This window comes from Myxocyprinus asiaticus, chromosome 8 (assembly GCF_019703515.2).
Source record: "Myxocyprinus asiaticus isolate MX2 ecotype Aquarium Trade chromosome 8, UBuf_Myxa_2, whole genome shotgun sequence".
Taxonomy (NCBI): Eukaryota; Metazoa; Chordata; class Actinopteri; order Cypriniformes; family Catostomidae; genus Myxocyprinus; species Myxocyprinus asiaticus.
In genome coordinates, this window is record NC_059351.1 from 30,098,354 (window position 1) to 30,114,822 (window position 16,469).

A 16,469-nucleotide genomic window follows, 5' to 3' on the forward strand; every position below is an offset into this window, starting at 1 on the left:
GACATGAGTGAAAAAAAGCACACCATTTTGTTCAATATTTCCAACACATCATATTTTCTCCATTCCTTGGGCGAGGGACCAGTGCCAGAATGTTTAGATACCTTGTGGTATACGTTAGTGGTCATTTTAAATGCTCGGCATATAAAACTGTTGTTGTTCTCAGCTACCAGTGAAACCTTTTAATAGTTGTGGGGTTCCCTGGATGCTTCCTGCTCCCCTCCAGATGGGCTCTGGGTTTGGCCTGTGATGTTGTGGGGTTTCTGTTGGACACACACGCACAGCTGCATTTCAACACCTAGATGAGACAGGGTGGAAAATGTGTGCATTGGATGGCATGCTGGCTCACAACAGGCACTGAGGTTTTAATAGCCCTGTTAAAATTATATTTCCATACTTTTTCTTTAGGTTCAGGTTAGGAAGCAGTAAAGAGAAAATAGTCTGTCTTTCCTTCATTTCATTCATGACAAATCAAATAAACAATGTGAACAATTATATTTCTGTCTGAATTGCAAGAAATTAGTGTAATTTCTCTGGTCTGCTTGACATCTGTAACCAAAAGATGGCAGCAGTGCGTCTCTTATTAATGTTTATTTGAGATAGACGACGAAATTGGACTGTTTACCATACAACGTTTAACAAAAAATGAATAATTCAAGATAACTAAATAAATGACCTTATTCAAATGTAGCGCCATATTTAATTTTTGACGGCAATGAAGACGAGGCTGTGAAGGTTGGTCTCAGGGTTTATGGCCATTAATGAGGTAAACAGGTTGAGTAAAGTTTATCCTCGTTTCAAAACAGCTACTTTCACTATTGCTACCCTCAAAATAAAAAAAGTCAAATGTTATTACCAGTCAGTTCTATTGTGTTTACCTATGAAATGAGCAATACACAGATAATCTTCTCCACGGAACAGCTGCTGCTGCTGCTGCTGCTGCTGCGCGCGCGCAGTGCACCTGATCCCGCACGTCTCACGGGCTCACCCTCTGTCCAGGCCCCGCCCCTACGCGTTGATTTAAGTTTCATTATTTGCATCAAGAGCCCGCACACACATATCCACTTTTACTTTCACGCTCATCAGCAGACGATTCAACTGAGCACTTTCAGTTCACCAAGATGTTCAGTTCGCTCACCGGTTTGTGCATTGGGATTACACTGTTATTAAACAGCGGATGTGTGGTTATGAGGAGGCAGGACTCGTCCGGGGCTCTTGGCAGTATTTTGCGAACGAGGTGCGCCGCCAGGTGCCTGAGCCTGCACAGCACGCGCATCGCTCTCTCTCCGATGCATTTCCAGGTAAAAAAATAAAATAAAACGTTGATAAGTAAATATGATTTACTGTCTGTTCAAATGAAAGGTAGTGGGTAAGGCATGTCAGTTATATATCAGTACTTTAAGCTGCTTTGTTTATCAGTTTAATGTTTTACGTTTTATGTGTAACAATATTACCACTAATTATAACGATCAGAGAAGTAATGCCATGCCACTGGTTCAATTCTAAGCACTCCAAAGAGAGCATTCAGCGGCTTGTTATCTCATATCTAAAGGATGGAGTAATCTGTGTGCAAGTGTAACATCACTCAACACTTTATCAGATCCAATAAAGCCACTATTTGTCAGTTATATAACTCTGTTTGTAGAGCTATGGCTCTGCCCTTTTATTTAACAAATCAAAACAAGTAAACTCTTGTCACCAGCTCATCCAACTGAATTCCTAACCATTCATTCAGAGGAGTTCTGACTGTAAACAAACATGTTATGTGTAGAATTGGAAAAATGGTGACACAGCTGTACAAAATCTGCCAGTCTGACTCTGAATCTCAACACTGCACTTTGGGTTTTCGTTAGAAGTTTAAAGTTACTTGCCTCTCAGTTTGTAGTGGTTATGAGAGTGGAAGGGTGTGTTTAGTGAAAGAGGGGTGTGTGAGTATTTATTACTGTGTGTTGGAGATATTTGTGTGTATCTGGACTTTTTTCCCCCGCTTTCAACAAGCTCCCTTGTTACTGTGATTACATTCATCCTCATGTCCTTCCTGATATTTATCATGAGTTTGTACTGCCATCTGACCCAGGAACAGACAGTTAGAAGACAAAATTCATTACCAATTCCAATGCTTTAGTACTGAATGATGGGGAAAGTCATTAACATTGCACCAGTACTGTTCAGTATATAATATGAAAAAAGCGGATCTATAATTCAGCAAGTGTCACATCATAGGATGTTCAGCTTCAACACTATATTTTCTTTTGTTATTGTTTTCTGCGTGTTTTGCCACGATAACAACATAAATGTGACAAATGTGATGTTTCTACATGAGCAAACAAATGCCACTTACTGTACTGAACCCACGCCTATGATTAGACTGACCTTTAAGTGACATGAAAAAACCCTAAGAAAAGCTGTCCAGATCTATATAGACATTAAAATTAAATCATCTTCTAAATTCAAATGCCCTGTCTGCTCATCACAGTGACTGTCTTGTTGTTACCTGGGCCAGACATCAGCACAGAGGGAAGCAATGCCCATCAAACTCTGCTATTATCAAATGCTTTATTCTACAGCAAGCTGTCCATCTGGAGATGTTATCAAATTAGACAGTGCTCTAGAAGCTCCTCATTGTCTAAGCACCGCTTCCACAATGGGTTCAAAGCATTCCAGAACTCTCAGACTCAAACAGCAGCTAGTGTTCCCGAACAGCTGCCTTCATTCTGCTGTCCGAGCAGGGGATAAACTAGAATGAATGCCTTTCATATCCGCTGATCATTGTCTTTGGGTTCGCATCCCTAAAGCCCACTTACACTGTCTCTCGAGGGGGGAAGCCATTTTGGCAATTATCCCCCTTCCTCTCGAATCAAATGGAGACTAGGGTCATGGGTTAATTTAAACGGGCTGAGCTGAATGTCAAGTTATACTGTGGTGTGGCATAACATCAAGTTATCTGGAGCTATCACTGATGATTAATGATTTTGGGAAATTAGCAAGCAGTTGATGTGGTTCAGAGAATGTCAGATGTTTTAGTGTTATGCAGCCAATTACGGGTAAACAGACATATCTTTCAGTTGTCTCAATATCCGGTAGGACTGCCATTGTTTGGTTTTTTGATCATCAGTCGTTGCTTTATCTTTTCCTCAGAAGTTAGGCGTGCAACATACTTACAAGAGACAAGTATTCCGTACATATTATAAAATCTAAAACAAAGGAATAATAGTTGTGAACAGATTTTACCAACATGATCACACGGTAAATCGACATGCTTCACCCAAATATTCATGAACCCTGATATCGACCCCAATCTGCCGAATTACTGACAAGTGCCAGCCTCATCAGACATTTTTGCATCAATTATAATGCATTCACTTAGGGCTTGGCGAATAATCGAATTTTATTTTCATTTATGATTTTGGCTTCCAGCGATTATGAAAATAAGATAATAGAGATAAAACAATTATTGTGCTGCATTCCGTTTCTCAATTAAACACCCCAGCGTTATATCTTTAAAGCACCCTTTATTAAAGTTCAAATAATAAGGAAGCGGGTTATGAAAATAAACTCAGAAACTGGCATTTCTCTGTGCGATCACATCTATGAGTTGCGTGAAGTGACTGGGGAAAAGATTTAATCTTCTCCCGGCTGATGCATTCTGGCGCGGGGACGCTCATCGCTTGTGCGCATTTGCTGCAGCTAGATTATAACGTGATGGCTCGTGACGTAGTGAATCGTAATATATGTGTCACGTTCACTGTGTATCTTATCATGAAGAAAATCGGTGATACACAGCTCTATTAAGAAGAGAAAGTTTATTTTTTGTGAGTTAAAGATGGATCGAAGTGAACAAAAATGATAGAGTGTAGTCTTATTACATTATACACTGGAACAAAATATGTTTTTGAGTAGTCTTTTTTTGGCTTGTTTGCCAAAATAATATCTAAAACTCCTTTATAGGGCTGGGCGATAGGACAATGTAATCAGATATCGATGATGTCTTACAAAGATCCCAATGACGATTCTGAACAGACATGATCGACAATATCGGGAAATGGCAAAACCATGGATCTGGGAAATCGGCAAATATATTAAACGGTGACCAGGGTGTGAAACTAGCACCTGCCACCCGCCAAATCCGATTAGGCTGAATCCAGTTTGCGAGCTCCTCGTCCAAATGTATTTCATGCGCAGGTAATTTTGCTCATCTACTCGCAACAGGCGGGCGACATGTAAGACGTCTTGGAGTGACACATGACAAGAAATGCTGTTAGTCACAAAGACATGCACTTGAAGAAACACACTTTATTATATTTTTAAGAACAGAAAAAAGAAAAGCCGTCAATAGCTATGTTTCCATTAACACTTTTTAATGCACAATTTAGGATATCGCATAAAATCTGCTGGATGGAAACACCAAGATGCGAATAAAATCTCCAAAATGCGCATGGGAAATGTATACGCTCGCTTGGTGGATACATTTTTTTATTCGATAAGAAGAAATGCGCATAAACTATGATGGAAACACATTTACAGAATAAACTCCTATTGAATTTAACAGGAATACAAGATGAGCAAAAAAAAAATCATGTGACTGAATAATTCATTCATAACTGGATGAACCAGCGGACCAATCATTGCAACTGAATTGTTGGCCTCATGTCTCGTAGAACAAGCGCATGTAAAGAGTTTTCACTCCTTTTTCTCCGTTTCATTAATCTGAAAACTGTTTGCTATAATACTGTCGCATATGAGAATGCTGCGAATGATCTCTGATCATCTCAGGAGGTGCTGTGACTTTAGTTCACTTTATTTCCTTGCAGTTAGCATGCTTTGTGAACACAACTCTGCAGGTTCAGTAATATCTTTGTATTAAAGAAACAAAGACGAAAGTGAATAAATCATAAAATAATACAAGACATGTTCACCTTGAACCTAAAATGTTGTTTTCTTTTCTTTTCTTTAGGCAGCATTACTGTATTACCAAAATGCAATACAAACATAAATTCAATAAGAACATACATTTGGCAGCATTATTTTGGGAATATTATATTTTGATTATCATTGTCTGTACATTTATAATTGCCTTAAATTCTTAATCTGTAGGCTATTAGAATTTTCCATCTGGTGTCGTTGACGGATGCTTGCGTGATGGCAAATGGGGCCGTTGGAGATGGTAAATGTTTGGATTTGGGGAGCTGGTTAAATAAGATTTTTTGATCATTTCAATATTTAAATGCTTTTATCTTTAGTTTAAAGTGCAATTTGAATTTAGAAATGTTTAAGTTTTTTGTGTTTCAATAAATGAATACATTTTTTAAAGCAAAACCAATAAAGCAAAAAATTCACTCGGAAGGTGGGTTGACGATGTAATCGGATATCATGATATTTTTTAAGGCAATTATTGCTAAAATATTTTCTACATATCGCCCAGCCCTACTCCTTTAAAACAACGTACATTTACTTTAGGAGATATACTGCAGAAGAAAAATTTTTTATCGAAGAATGTTGAATACAATATTTAATCAGGGCTCTACATTAACACTTGTCAAATTTTTGCTGATTCAAGCCGATTTTTTGAAGGGGCAAGAGAAGGAGAATTTTACTTGCCCGACCGGACAAGCAGACTGATTAAAACGTCAATAACGAAAAAATAACTGCCTATATTGTGATAGCCTAGGCCTGTGTCACTTATTAGAAAGTTAATATTCTTATTCTGCTTTTGAAATTAATCCAGAACACATAATTTTATAATTAGCTAGCGATCTAGTAACAGCTGTGCCCTGTTTGATTGACAGGCGGCGTATGTGTGTGTGCTGATCATGCGCATGTGTTCTGAAAATGCTCACGCTAATGTGCACCTGAATGGTCAAATACATTTCAAAATACCGATAAAATGCCCATCTCGGTATTCATGTAAACACAGAGAGTGATGTCTAAAGTGAACGTAAACAGCAGAGAAAAAAGCAGATTTGTATTAAAATGTCGGACTTGTAAGTATAAATGTAAGCTAATATAGACCTGCTGCCATCTAATATGTCATTATAATAATCAAACAACCATAACAAGAAAATGAGAAAACACTCTGCTCTTGACTGGATAACTTTAGTAGCTTTAAAATGTATTCATGTATTATAATTATACAGTGAAGACCAGTAGTAGTTTTATGTTGCATTTAATTCTGAATGTTTACTTGAATATTTAATAGCCTACTGCTGTTAAAAACTTTTATAGCTGTTAAAAAAAGCACTGAATTTTATTAATTTGTATTTTTTGTTCTATTATTTTTATCTATTTCTATTCATTGCTGTTTTTTTATTGTTATTTTATTACTGAATGTTTACTAGTCTTGAATAATTTAGAACTTGAAACCATTTTACCATAATGAATTTAATAATTAGTGTTATTATTTGTTGTGGTTTTGAAGCTGGTATTGAGAATTGTCAAATTTCACTACAGACTACTGTAAGTTTGGTATTGTGATAATGTATAGCCTTTATTGTACATGGTAGATCTTGCTGCAATAAGTAGATCTCATTCCATAGAACTATGAGCATCCCTGCTGTTAATGGTGGCGATGGAGGCTTTCCTTAATTTGACTACCATACGTAACATATTTATCACATATGACAATAGCCTCCTTCCCTACCCAGTGCAGTTTACATTTCAAGTTCATGTAAATCCACTGTTAATTATTATTTTAATTTTTTTAGTTCAATAAATACATGATGTTTCCAAAGTCAATGAGTAATCGTGTTAAATAATCGTGATCTCAATATTGACCAAAATAAACGTGATTATGATTTTTGCCATAATCGAGCAGCCCTACGTTCACCTTTTCCAGTGGTTCTACTGATGGCGCATTGCGTGCAAACCAGGAAGTAATCACATATACAATGGTAAGCAAGATTCAGAGGTTGCATTTTCACTTTAAAATTACATATTTATGCCACTTGGGTTAGGTGATAGGGTTAATAATATATGCATTCCTGTTAACTGTATTACATCATTTACAACTAAAAAGACAACGACTTTTGGTGACACTGACCCTGTGGACATTTCATCTGGAAACTGGTCAACAAAACTTCCAGCTTCAGCCCCTGGTGCCAGTGGTTTGTATTTCGGTAATCACAAACTGATTTCAGCTCCAAAACATTTGACCTCATCTTACTGAATTCACAGTGTGATCGGTCTGAATTTCACACATAACTTTAATGTGAAATAGGTTTGTGTAGTGTTGGATGTGAGCACATGTATAACGTGCACATGAACTAATCATGCTTATGCTGCAGGCTTTATCAATTCATCCCACTACAGGCCAGAATGAATTTGTGTAGCTCTATTCCCCATAGTGGCATAGTCGCGAGATCTGGCTGAGATAATAGTGTGGTTACTTTAGTATCTGCACTGTGTGCAATAAAATATACAGTCTTTCTAAGTGTATCATAAAGGTTTTATCCTTTTGTTATTGTGCTATTTAATACCCATTATTCTCAACACAACAACACTGACCAGGGGCTTTATCCTTCATCTTTGTCAACCAAATATGCAGCAAATAAACTTAAAACAACTAGTGTTATTCATATAAGCAAAACACTTTAACAACATCTGCTACGCTATGAAACATTCCGAGATCTGCTATGCAAACATGTTGTGTGATTGCAGGTGCTGATGATTGATTTCTGATTATTCTGTTCCCTGGCTAGTCATCTTAAAAAGAGAAGTAATTCAGTTTGTTCAATTTTTTAACATCGCTGTAGTTGCTGTAGGTTTATCTTTTTAAATAAGGGTAATGGGAAATATCTGTAAAGGCTCTCCGCTCAGTGGGTGCACATTAAAATAACACAATTTAAATGAGCCTGCCTGATGTGACTGGTGATTACAGAATTCTGACATGCAATTCCATTTGTCTCTTCTGTCTGCAGAGGAATGGATCCCTTGGATGGTGTCAGAGCCATAAACAGTGTGCAAAGGTAATTTCTGTCAAAATTACACAGCATTTCATAGCAGCTTGACATAAAAGCTAACACATCTATCATCTGGTATGCCACTTTACCTCCCGTAATGATATCATACATCATCGTAAAAGCTACTGTATTTGTCAGCTATTGCCTTGGACTATTGCATCTGTGCTTGGTGGTTGCCGTACAGAAATGAGATTATAATTCACTAGCAAAGCCAGAGGTCACATCAGTAATGAGACTGATACAAATGCAGGGTGCATGTTTTGAGTCGTATTACAATATACAGCCAGTGTTTGTTTTTTTTTTTTTTTTTTTTTTTTTATACGTCAAGGCAAAATTTGAGGAAAGGCTAATTTCAGTAAAGAACTCAACCCACTTTTCCTAATGAGGACATTAACATGCTGTAGCAGCCTAGTCATTAAATAACAATAATATGCCGGTAGCACAGAGGGAATAGAGCTGACATGTTGCCAATGCAGATTTTCCACACATTTCACTGTGGTATTATGTAAAGCTCCCTTTGATGTATTGTCAAGATGAGGGCTGCTTTCCTTTCAATGCACCATGCTTGCATTCCTTTACATATCAACCAGCTATTACAATCCGCACAAGATGCATTCACGAATGTATATCTGAATGTTTTGAAATATTCAAAAACTGTTCATGATTGTGCATGTTATGGTTAAGCGCCAAAGAAGACTTTTCATGACTTGAGGGGTGGCTTTAAGGATTTGTGATATTTTATGCATTGATAATACAGTATGTGTGCATATGGTTGGACAACCCAATATCATGAAAATTCATGCATATTTTACGAGTTGGCTATTTCATATGATTTCGTACGATTTCATTTGTATAAATTCGTACGATTTCATGCATGCAAATGCCCGGATATGTAATGCGGAAGTAAGCATGAGTTCCGCGCATGAGGCGTTACGGATATGCTTAATAATATTGTGCCCTTACCCAAACCCCTTATCTAAACCGAACCGATCAGTAGAGTGTGTAAACATGATAGGAAGCTGTTGTGTTTGACAGAAGCAAGTAATTGTCACGTATTAGATGGAAACGATGTCCAACGACATCAATGGCTGTAGAGAAAGTCGTATGATATCATACGAATTGGCCAAATTTAGAAAAGTACGAGTCCTTACGATTTTGCTGTGAGAGTGTGTTCGGTTGGAAAGAGTGCTGCATGTGTTTTCATATCACCCTCAGGGTAAGTTCACTGGAACAGCCAGGGTTCTGACCTCTATTCTATGATCCATAAAAAAACATTTGGCCAACTGGTTCATGGATTTTTCTGCATTCTCCCGAGAGTTTCCTCTTCTATTGGCTTCAAACAAGGACAATGGCTTTTAAACTCTTTCTGTTCATTATACAGGATCCATGTTCAGTTACAGTTGAAGTCAGAAGTTTACATACACCTTAGCCAAATACATGTAAGCTTAGTTTTGCACAATTCCTGACATTTAATCATAGAAATCATTCCCTGTCTTAGGTCAGGTAGGATCACTACTTTATGTAAATGTCAGAGTAATAGTAGAGAAAATTATTTATTTCAGCTTTTATATCTTTCATCACATCCCCAGTGGTCAGAAGGTTACATACAATTTGTTAGTATTTGGTAGCATTGCCTTTAAATTTTTTTACTTGGGTCAAACGTTTTGGATAGCATTCCACAAGCTTCTACCAATAATTTGTTGGAATTTTGGCCCATTCCTCCTGACAGAACTAGAGTAATTGATTTAGGTTTGTAGGCCTCCTTGTTCGCACACACTTTTTCAGTTCTGCCCACAAATTTTCTATCAGATTTAGGACAGGGCTTTGTGATAGCCACTCCAGTACCTTGACTTTGTTGTCCTTAAGCCATTTTGTCACAACTTTGGAGGTATGCTTGGGGTCATTATCCATAACTTCATGGCTGATGTATTGAGATGTTGCTTCAATATATCCATATAATTTTTCTTCCTCATGATGCCATCTATTTTGTGAAGTGCACCAGTCCCTCCTGCAGCAAAGCACCCCCACAACATGATGCTGCCACCCCCATGCTTCACGGTTGGGATGGTGTTCTTCAGCTTGCAAGCCTCACCCTTTTTCTTCCAAACATAACGATGGTCATTCTGGCTAAACAGTTAAATTTTTGTTTCATCAGACCAGAGGACACAAAGTAAGATCTTTGTCCCCATGTGCACTTGCAAACTGTAGTCTGGCTTTTTTATGCCGGTTTTGGAGCAGTGGTTTCTTCCTTGCTGAGCAGCCTTTCAGGTTATGTCGATATAGGAATTGTTTTACTGTGGATATAGATACTTGTCTACTTATTTCCTTTAGCATCTTCACAAGGTCCTTTGTTGTTGTTCTGGGATTGTTTTGCACTTTTTGCACCAAAATACATTCATTTTTAGGAGACCGAATGCGTCTCCTTCCTGAGAGGTATGATGGCTGTGTGGTCCCTTGGTGTTTATACTTGTGTACTATTGTTTGAACAGATGAACGTGGTACCTTCAGGGGTTTGGAAATTGCACCCAAGGATGAACCAGACTTGTGGAGGTCCAAGAGGTCTTGGTTGATTTCTTTTGATTTCCCCATGATGTTAAGCAAAGAGGCACTGAGTTTGAAGGTAGGCCTTAAAAGACATCCACAGGTACACCTCCAATTGACTCCAATTAGCCTATCAGAAGCTAATTTGCTAATTGCCTAAAGACATGACATCATTCTCTGGAACTTTACAAGCTGCTTAAAGGCACAGTTAACTTAGTGAATGTAAACTTCTGACCCACTGGAATTGTGATATAGTCAATTAAAAGTGAAACAATCTGTCTGTAAACAATTGTTGGAAAAATTACTTGGGCCATGCACAAAGTAGATGTCCTAAATGACTTGCCAAAACTATAGTTTGCTAATATGAAATCTGTGGAGTGGTTAAAAAAATGAGTTTGAATGACTTCAACCTAAGTGTATGTAAACTTCTGACTTCAACTGTATATCGACATAACCTGAAAGACTGCTCAGCAAGGAAGAAGCCTCTGCTCCAAAACAGCCATAAAAAAGCCAGACAACAGTTTGCAAGTGCACATGAGGACAAAGATCTTAGTTTTTGGAGAAATGTCCTTTAGTCTAATGAAATAAAAATGGAACTGTCTGTCCATAATGACCATCGTTATGTATGGAGGAAAAAGGGTGATGATTGCAAGCCAAAGAACACCATCCCAACCATGAAGCATGGGGATGGCAGCATCATGTTGTGGGGGTGCTTTGCTGCAGGATGGACTGGTGCACTTCACAAAATAGATGGCATCATGAAGAAGGAAAATGATGTGGATATAAAGATGCAACATCTCAAGACATCAGCCAGGAAGTTAAAGCTTGTCGCAAATGGGTCTTCCAAATGGACAATGACCCCAAGCATACCTCCAAAGTTGTGGCAAAATGGCTCAAGGACAAAAAAGTTAAGGTATTGGAGTGGCCATCACAAAGCCCTGACCTCAGTCCGACAGAAAATTTGTGGGCAGAACTGAAAAAGCATGTGCGAGCAAGGAGGCCTACAAACCTGACTCAGTTACACCAGTTCTGTCTGTAGGAAATGGTGAAAATTCCAGCAACTTATTGTGAGAAGCATGTGGAAGGCTACTCAAAACATCTGACCCAAGTTAAACAATTTAAAGGCAATGCTACTGTAAGGGGGTACAGTGGAAAGGAGGAGGCAAGAACCGGCTTGACAACTTAAATAATAATTTAATAAACAATTTAAACAAAAAACACAGAACCAAAAACACACAGTACAGCTGCCTGCAATTCTCTCTCTCTCGAACTGTTGTCCCCGGCCGCCTTTATCCCTCGCGCGCCCCATCAGGCTGATTGGGGACCGGGTGTGTCTCATTCCAGCCCGGCCCCGCCCTCCTCGGCTCTACACTCCTCCCGGAGTTGCCTCAGGCCGGGGAGCCCCCGGCATGACGTACATCCCCCCACCCTTCCTCTCCGGGGTGGGGGGGGGGGCGTGCCTTATGCCCCGACTGCCGGCAGGTCCTCCCCGCCTTCCTCGACCTGGGAGGAGACAGGAGGGGAAAAAACAACAACACAAAATGGCGAGGGAAAGGCCAACACGGAGCGACAGAGAGAGAGAGAGGAGAGAGAGAAAAAGAAACTCACTGGTTCTCTGATGCGCCGTCACGTGGTCCTCGATCACTACTCCACCCTCTCAGGCGGACTGCAGGCGCTCCTCCCCGGGCGGACCGGAGTCAGACCTCCGACCCCCAGCGGACAGAACGCCCCTCCGCGTTCCCGGCGTCCCATGGGGACTCTCCTCCGCCCCTGGCAGCGGCCCTTCCACTCCAGGTGGTCGGGGAGTCGCTTCCCTCCTCCCCCCGCGGATGGCGGTCTTCTCTCGACCCCTCCGCGTTCCCGGGGGACGGCAGGGCACTCCTCCGCCCCCGGCAGCGGCTCCCTCGCTCCAGGCGGTCGGGGAGTCCCGTCCCCACTCGCCTCGCGGACGGCGGCCGTTCCCCACGTCCGGGTGGTCGGGCTACTCCGTCCCCCGTCGGACGGCAGCGGCGCTCCCCTGGGTGGACGGCAGTGTTGAGGATCCTGCGACGGGAATCCCTCCTCCTACCCGGGTTCGGCACCAGTGTAAGGGGGTTCAGTGGAAAGGAGGAGGTGAGAACCGGCTTGACAACTTAAATAATAATTTAATAAACAATTTAAACAAAAAACACACAACCAAAAACACACAGTACAGCTGCCTGCAATTCTCTCTCTCTCGAACTGTTGTCCCCGGCCGCCTTTATCCCTCGCGCGCCCCATCAGGCTGATTGGGGACCGGGTGTGTCTCATTCCAGCCCGGCCCCGCCCTCCTCGGCTCTACAGCTACCAAATACTAACAAAGTGTATATAAACTTCTGACCCACTGGGCATGTGATGAAAGAAATAAAAACTGAAATACATCATTCGCTCTACTATTATTCTGACATTTACATAAAGTAGTGATCCTACCTGACCTAAGACAGGGAATGTTTTCTATGATTAAATGTCAGGAATTGTGAAAAACTGAGTTTAAATGTATTTGGCTAAGGTGTATGTAAACTTCTGACTTCAACTGTAGGACTCATTTTACTGTGGATATAGATCCTTGTCTACCTGTTTCCTCCAGCTTCTTCACAAGGTCTTTTGCTGTTGTTCTGGGATTGATTTTCACTTTTCGCACCAAACTATATTCATCTCTATGAGACAGAATATGTCTCCTTCCTGAGCGGTATGATGGCTGCGTGGTCCCATGGTGTTTGTACTTGCATACTATTGTTTGTACAGATGAACGTGGTACCTTCAGGCATTTGAAAATTGTTCCCAAGGATGAACCAGACATGTGGAGGTCCACAATTTTTATTTTCTGTGGTCTTGGCTGATTTCTTTTGATTTTCTCATGATGTCAAGCAAAGAGGCACTGAGTTTGAAGGTAGGCCTTAAAATACATCCACAGGTACACCTCTAATTCAGTACACCACCTATCAGAAGCTAATTGTCTAAAGGCTTGACATCATTTTCTGGAATTTTCCAAGCTGCTTAAAGGCACAGTTAACTTAGTGTATGTAAACTTCTGACCCACAGGAATTATGATATATAGTCAATTAAAAGTGAAACAATCTGTCAGTAAACAATTGTTGGAAAAATTACTCGTGTCATGCCCAAAGTAGATACTATAGTTTGCTAATATTAAATCTGTGGAGTGGTTAAAAAATGAGTTTTAATGACTTTAACCTAAGTGTATGTAAACTTCTGACTTCAACTGTAGATTTCAATGGCCTAAGAACAAAAAAGCTTTGAAACCCTGTGTGTCAGGAATAATAGGGTTAGTTTTGTCATTATACAGATATATTTGGATCAGTCTAACTTCAGTCTAATTTGCTAAATTAAGAAATTAAAAGCTCTTTTTACTAATTAGGGATTGTCTCTTAGTCTCTTAGTTTAATTTCCTGTTAAATTATGACCCATAGGATTCATGGCTTTGATATAGCTAGACTTATTTATGAGTCCATGTCTAGCATCTTTGTGAATTAAGATTAGTTTCTCACATAACATCAGTGGTTTGTGCTGAAATTACAGACCCTATTCACTCCTGTTGACTCTCAAGACGCATTCAGGTGAACAGGCCTCTAAACGTCACTAACTCTATTTTGTGAAAATCCCACAACAAAGTGTGCATGTCTGATTTAAAGAACTGTATCATCAGCTACTGCATTCTCTCACAAAGCATATGGCAGCCTTTGTTCTTCTGACCTTGTTTACTGTTACGTCCCTAACTGACATTTACATTATGTGTGTGTACATACTTTAAACAACCATTGATACTCCTAATTGCCTTGTAGTGTTTACAACCTAGACAGCTGTCCAAAAATGTCATCTCAGAACCTTGAACATTCTGAGTTACAGATAATACAATAACATTAAAAAAAGCTTAAAAATGAAGATGATTTTGTGGGTATTCCCCAAAGCCTAAGTTTTATACTTAATTGTTTGAATTATTAACACTTAAAATATTTTGATTAAGAAAAGTTCAATTCAGTTATATTATTTATCCCCATGGGAAATTTCATTTGCACAGGTGTCATATTAAAAACATCCAAACACACAAGTCAATAAAAAAAAGAGAAAAGGAACTTAGATATTTGAGGTGTGAGCCCAAAACTTTATATTTCAAGTCATTTTTAATGAAGACGACTTGATGGTTTACAGTGCAGAGGACAATCACACGTGTAAATGTATGAAGACAAAGCATTATTTTGTCAGTATTTAAACAAGATTTTGTTCCCTAATATGCATGCATTGAAAGGGAACAAATTATGCAGGAGATTGTTGTTCATTTATGCATGTTCAGTAGTTAAAGTAGTGATATTTTATATTGTAATAATGTTGTACCTTGCTTTATTACATTAGTTAAAAAAAAAGAAAATCTTACCTTCATGTTGTTCCATACCCATATACTTTCTTTCTTTTGCAGAACACAAAATAAGAAGTTTTAATTTATGCTACAGCCTGTCTTTTTAATACAATGGCAGCGGATAGTGCCTCACTTTAAAGATGAAAAAAAGACCCAAAAGTGTCATAAAAGTAGTCCATGTGGGCCATCATTCCAAGTCTTCCAAAAATATATGAAAGGTTTTGGTGGAAAACAACTCAAAATGTAATTAATTTTCAGCAAAAATCTTGATATCATTGCATGTTCATGAGTGCATGAGAGAAACTTATTCACAGTGGCATACGTGTTCACACATTCACACGCAGACATTGATTTAAGTGCTACTCTTTTTTTTTTTTTTCGCTTTAAAGTGAAATCCACTGCCATTGTACTAAAAAAGACAGAGTGGGCTATTCATTAAAACATCTCCTTTTTGTGTTTCACATAAGAAGAAAGCCATAAGTGTTTGGAACGACATGACGCTGAGTAAATTATTATAGCAATACAATTTTTGGATGAACTGTTCTTTTAAAGTCATAATCATTTTTGCGTGATGTACAGCAATGTTGCTGAAAAATACCGGCAATGTTTTAATGTGCAACCTTGTAATCATATTGCAGGAACTGTAACTGAGTCATCAGTGTTCTAGTTTTTAGTAGATCAAGGCCCACGTTAGAGCCTGAATTCGTGATTGCAATATTGTGATTTTCATCATATAGGGTAATAGGTAGTTGGAATGAGACACAGCCAATGCTTCTTGTTTAGGCCTCTGTCTTCAAATTGACAGTTATCCCAGTGGCCTCCTTGCACAGACACTCATTTAGAATCATAATAACCTAACTCAGACAGCACTTAGCAAGCTCTTCACTGAAGAACTCTTCAAAGAGATTAGCATGCTGTAAGTGCATACAGCAATTCCTCCATTTCGAGGGACACTACAAATGTTAAAGGACACAGACAGCCCTATAGCTAATCAAAGATCTACTTTTGAATATTATTATAGTCCCTCAGCAAGTGGCCTTTAGGTATTTATTATTCAAATGCTAGGGAAATAATTAGTGTGCCCTCACAATTCTCTTAGCCTCGAGTTTAATCACTGTTTGAAGTATTACAGGGTTCCCGCGGTATCCCGGCTTAAAATGTCTTAAATTCAGTTTTCAAAAATTTTAGGTCATAAAACGTCTCAAGTATCTAAAATTAAAGTCTTAATTATCATTTTCAGAGGTCTTAAATTTGGGGGCAGAAAGATGGGAATCGTGGTATGACCTAATGTGATTATCAAACTTCAAAAGAATATGATTCAATTAAATAAATTCATGCGCTGTGTCTTTCAGAGTGAAAACTTGGCACTGTATTTTATTCATGCACGTGGGGGCTTGTGAGTGTTTCCAGCTGTTGCTGAGCAGTTCGCAATCATTAGGCCATATCTGAAATTTATGACAAGCGATAGCACTAATGATCACCTGTTAATGATGATGATATAATGTTAATGAAATATGACAATGTTTACTTTTAATTGTTTATATTGTAATACATTATAGATTATTGTAGGAGTGCACACTTTATTT

General features: G+C 39.0%; 1 protein-coding gene across 1 annotated transcript in view; it reads left to right on the top strand.

The window, feature by feature from the left end:
* Nucleotides 1-1,053: 1,053 nt before the first annotated feature.
* LOC127444920 (anosmin-1-like) overlaps nt 1,054-16,469 on the top strand; it is a 51,081-nt gene continuing 35,665 nt past the window's right edge. The window contains exons 1-2 of the mRNA XM_051704583.1: nt 1,054-1,298; nt 7,911-7,958. Of these exons, the coding sequence (XP_051560543.1) occupies nt 1,119-1,298; nt 7,911-7,958 (228 nt within the window). The 5' untranslated portion in view covers nt 1,054-1,118. The remainder of the gene's footprint in view (nt 1,299-7,910; nt 7,959-16,469) is intronic.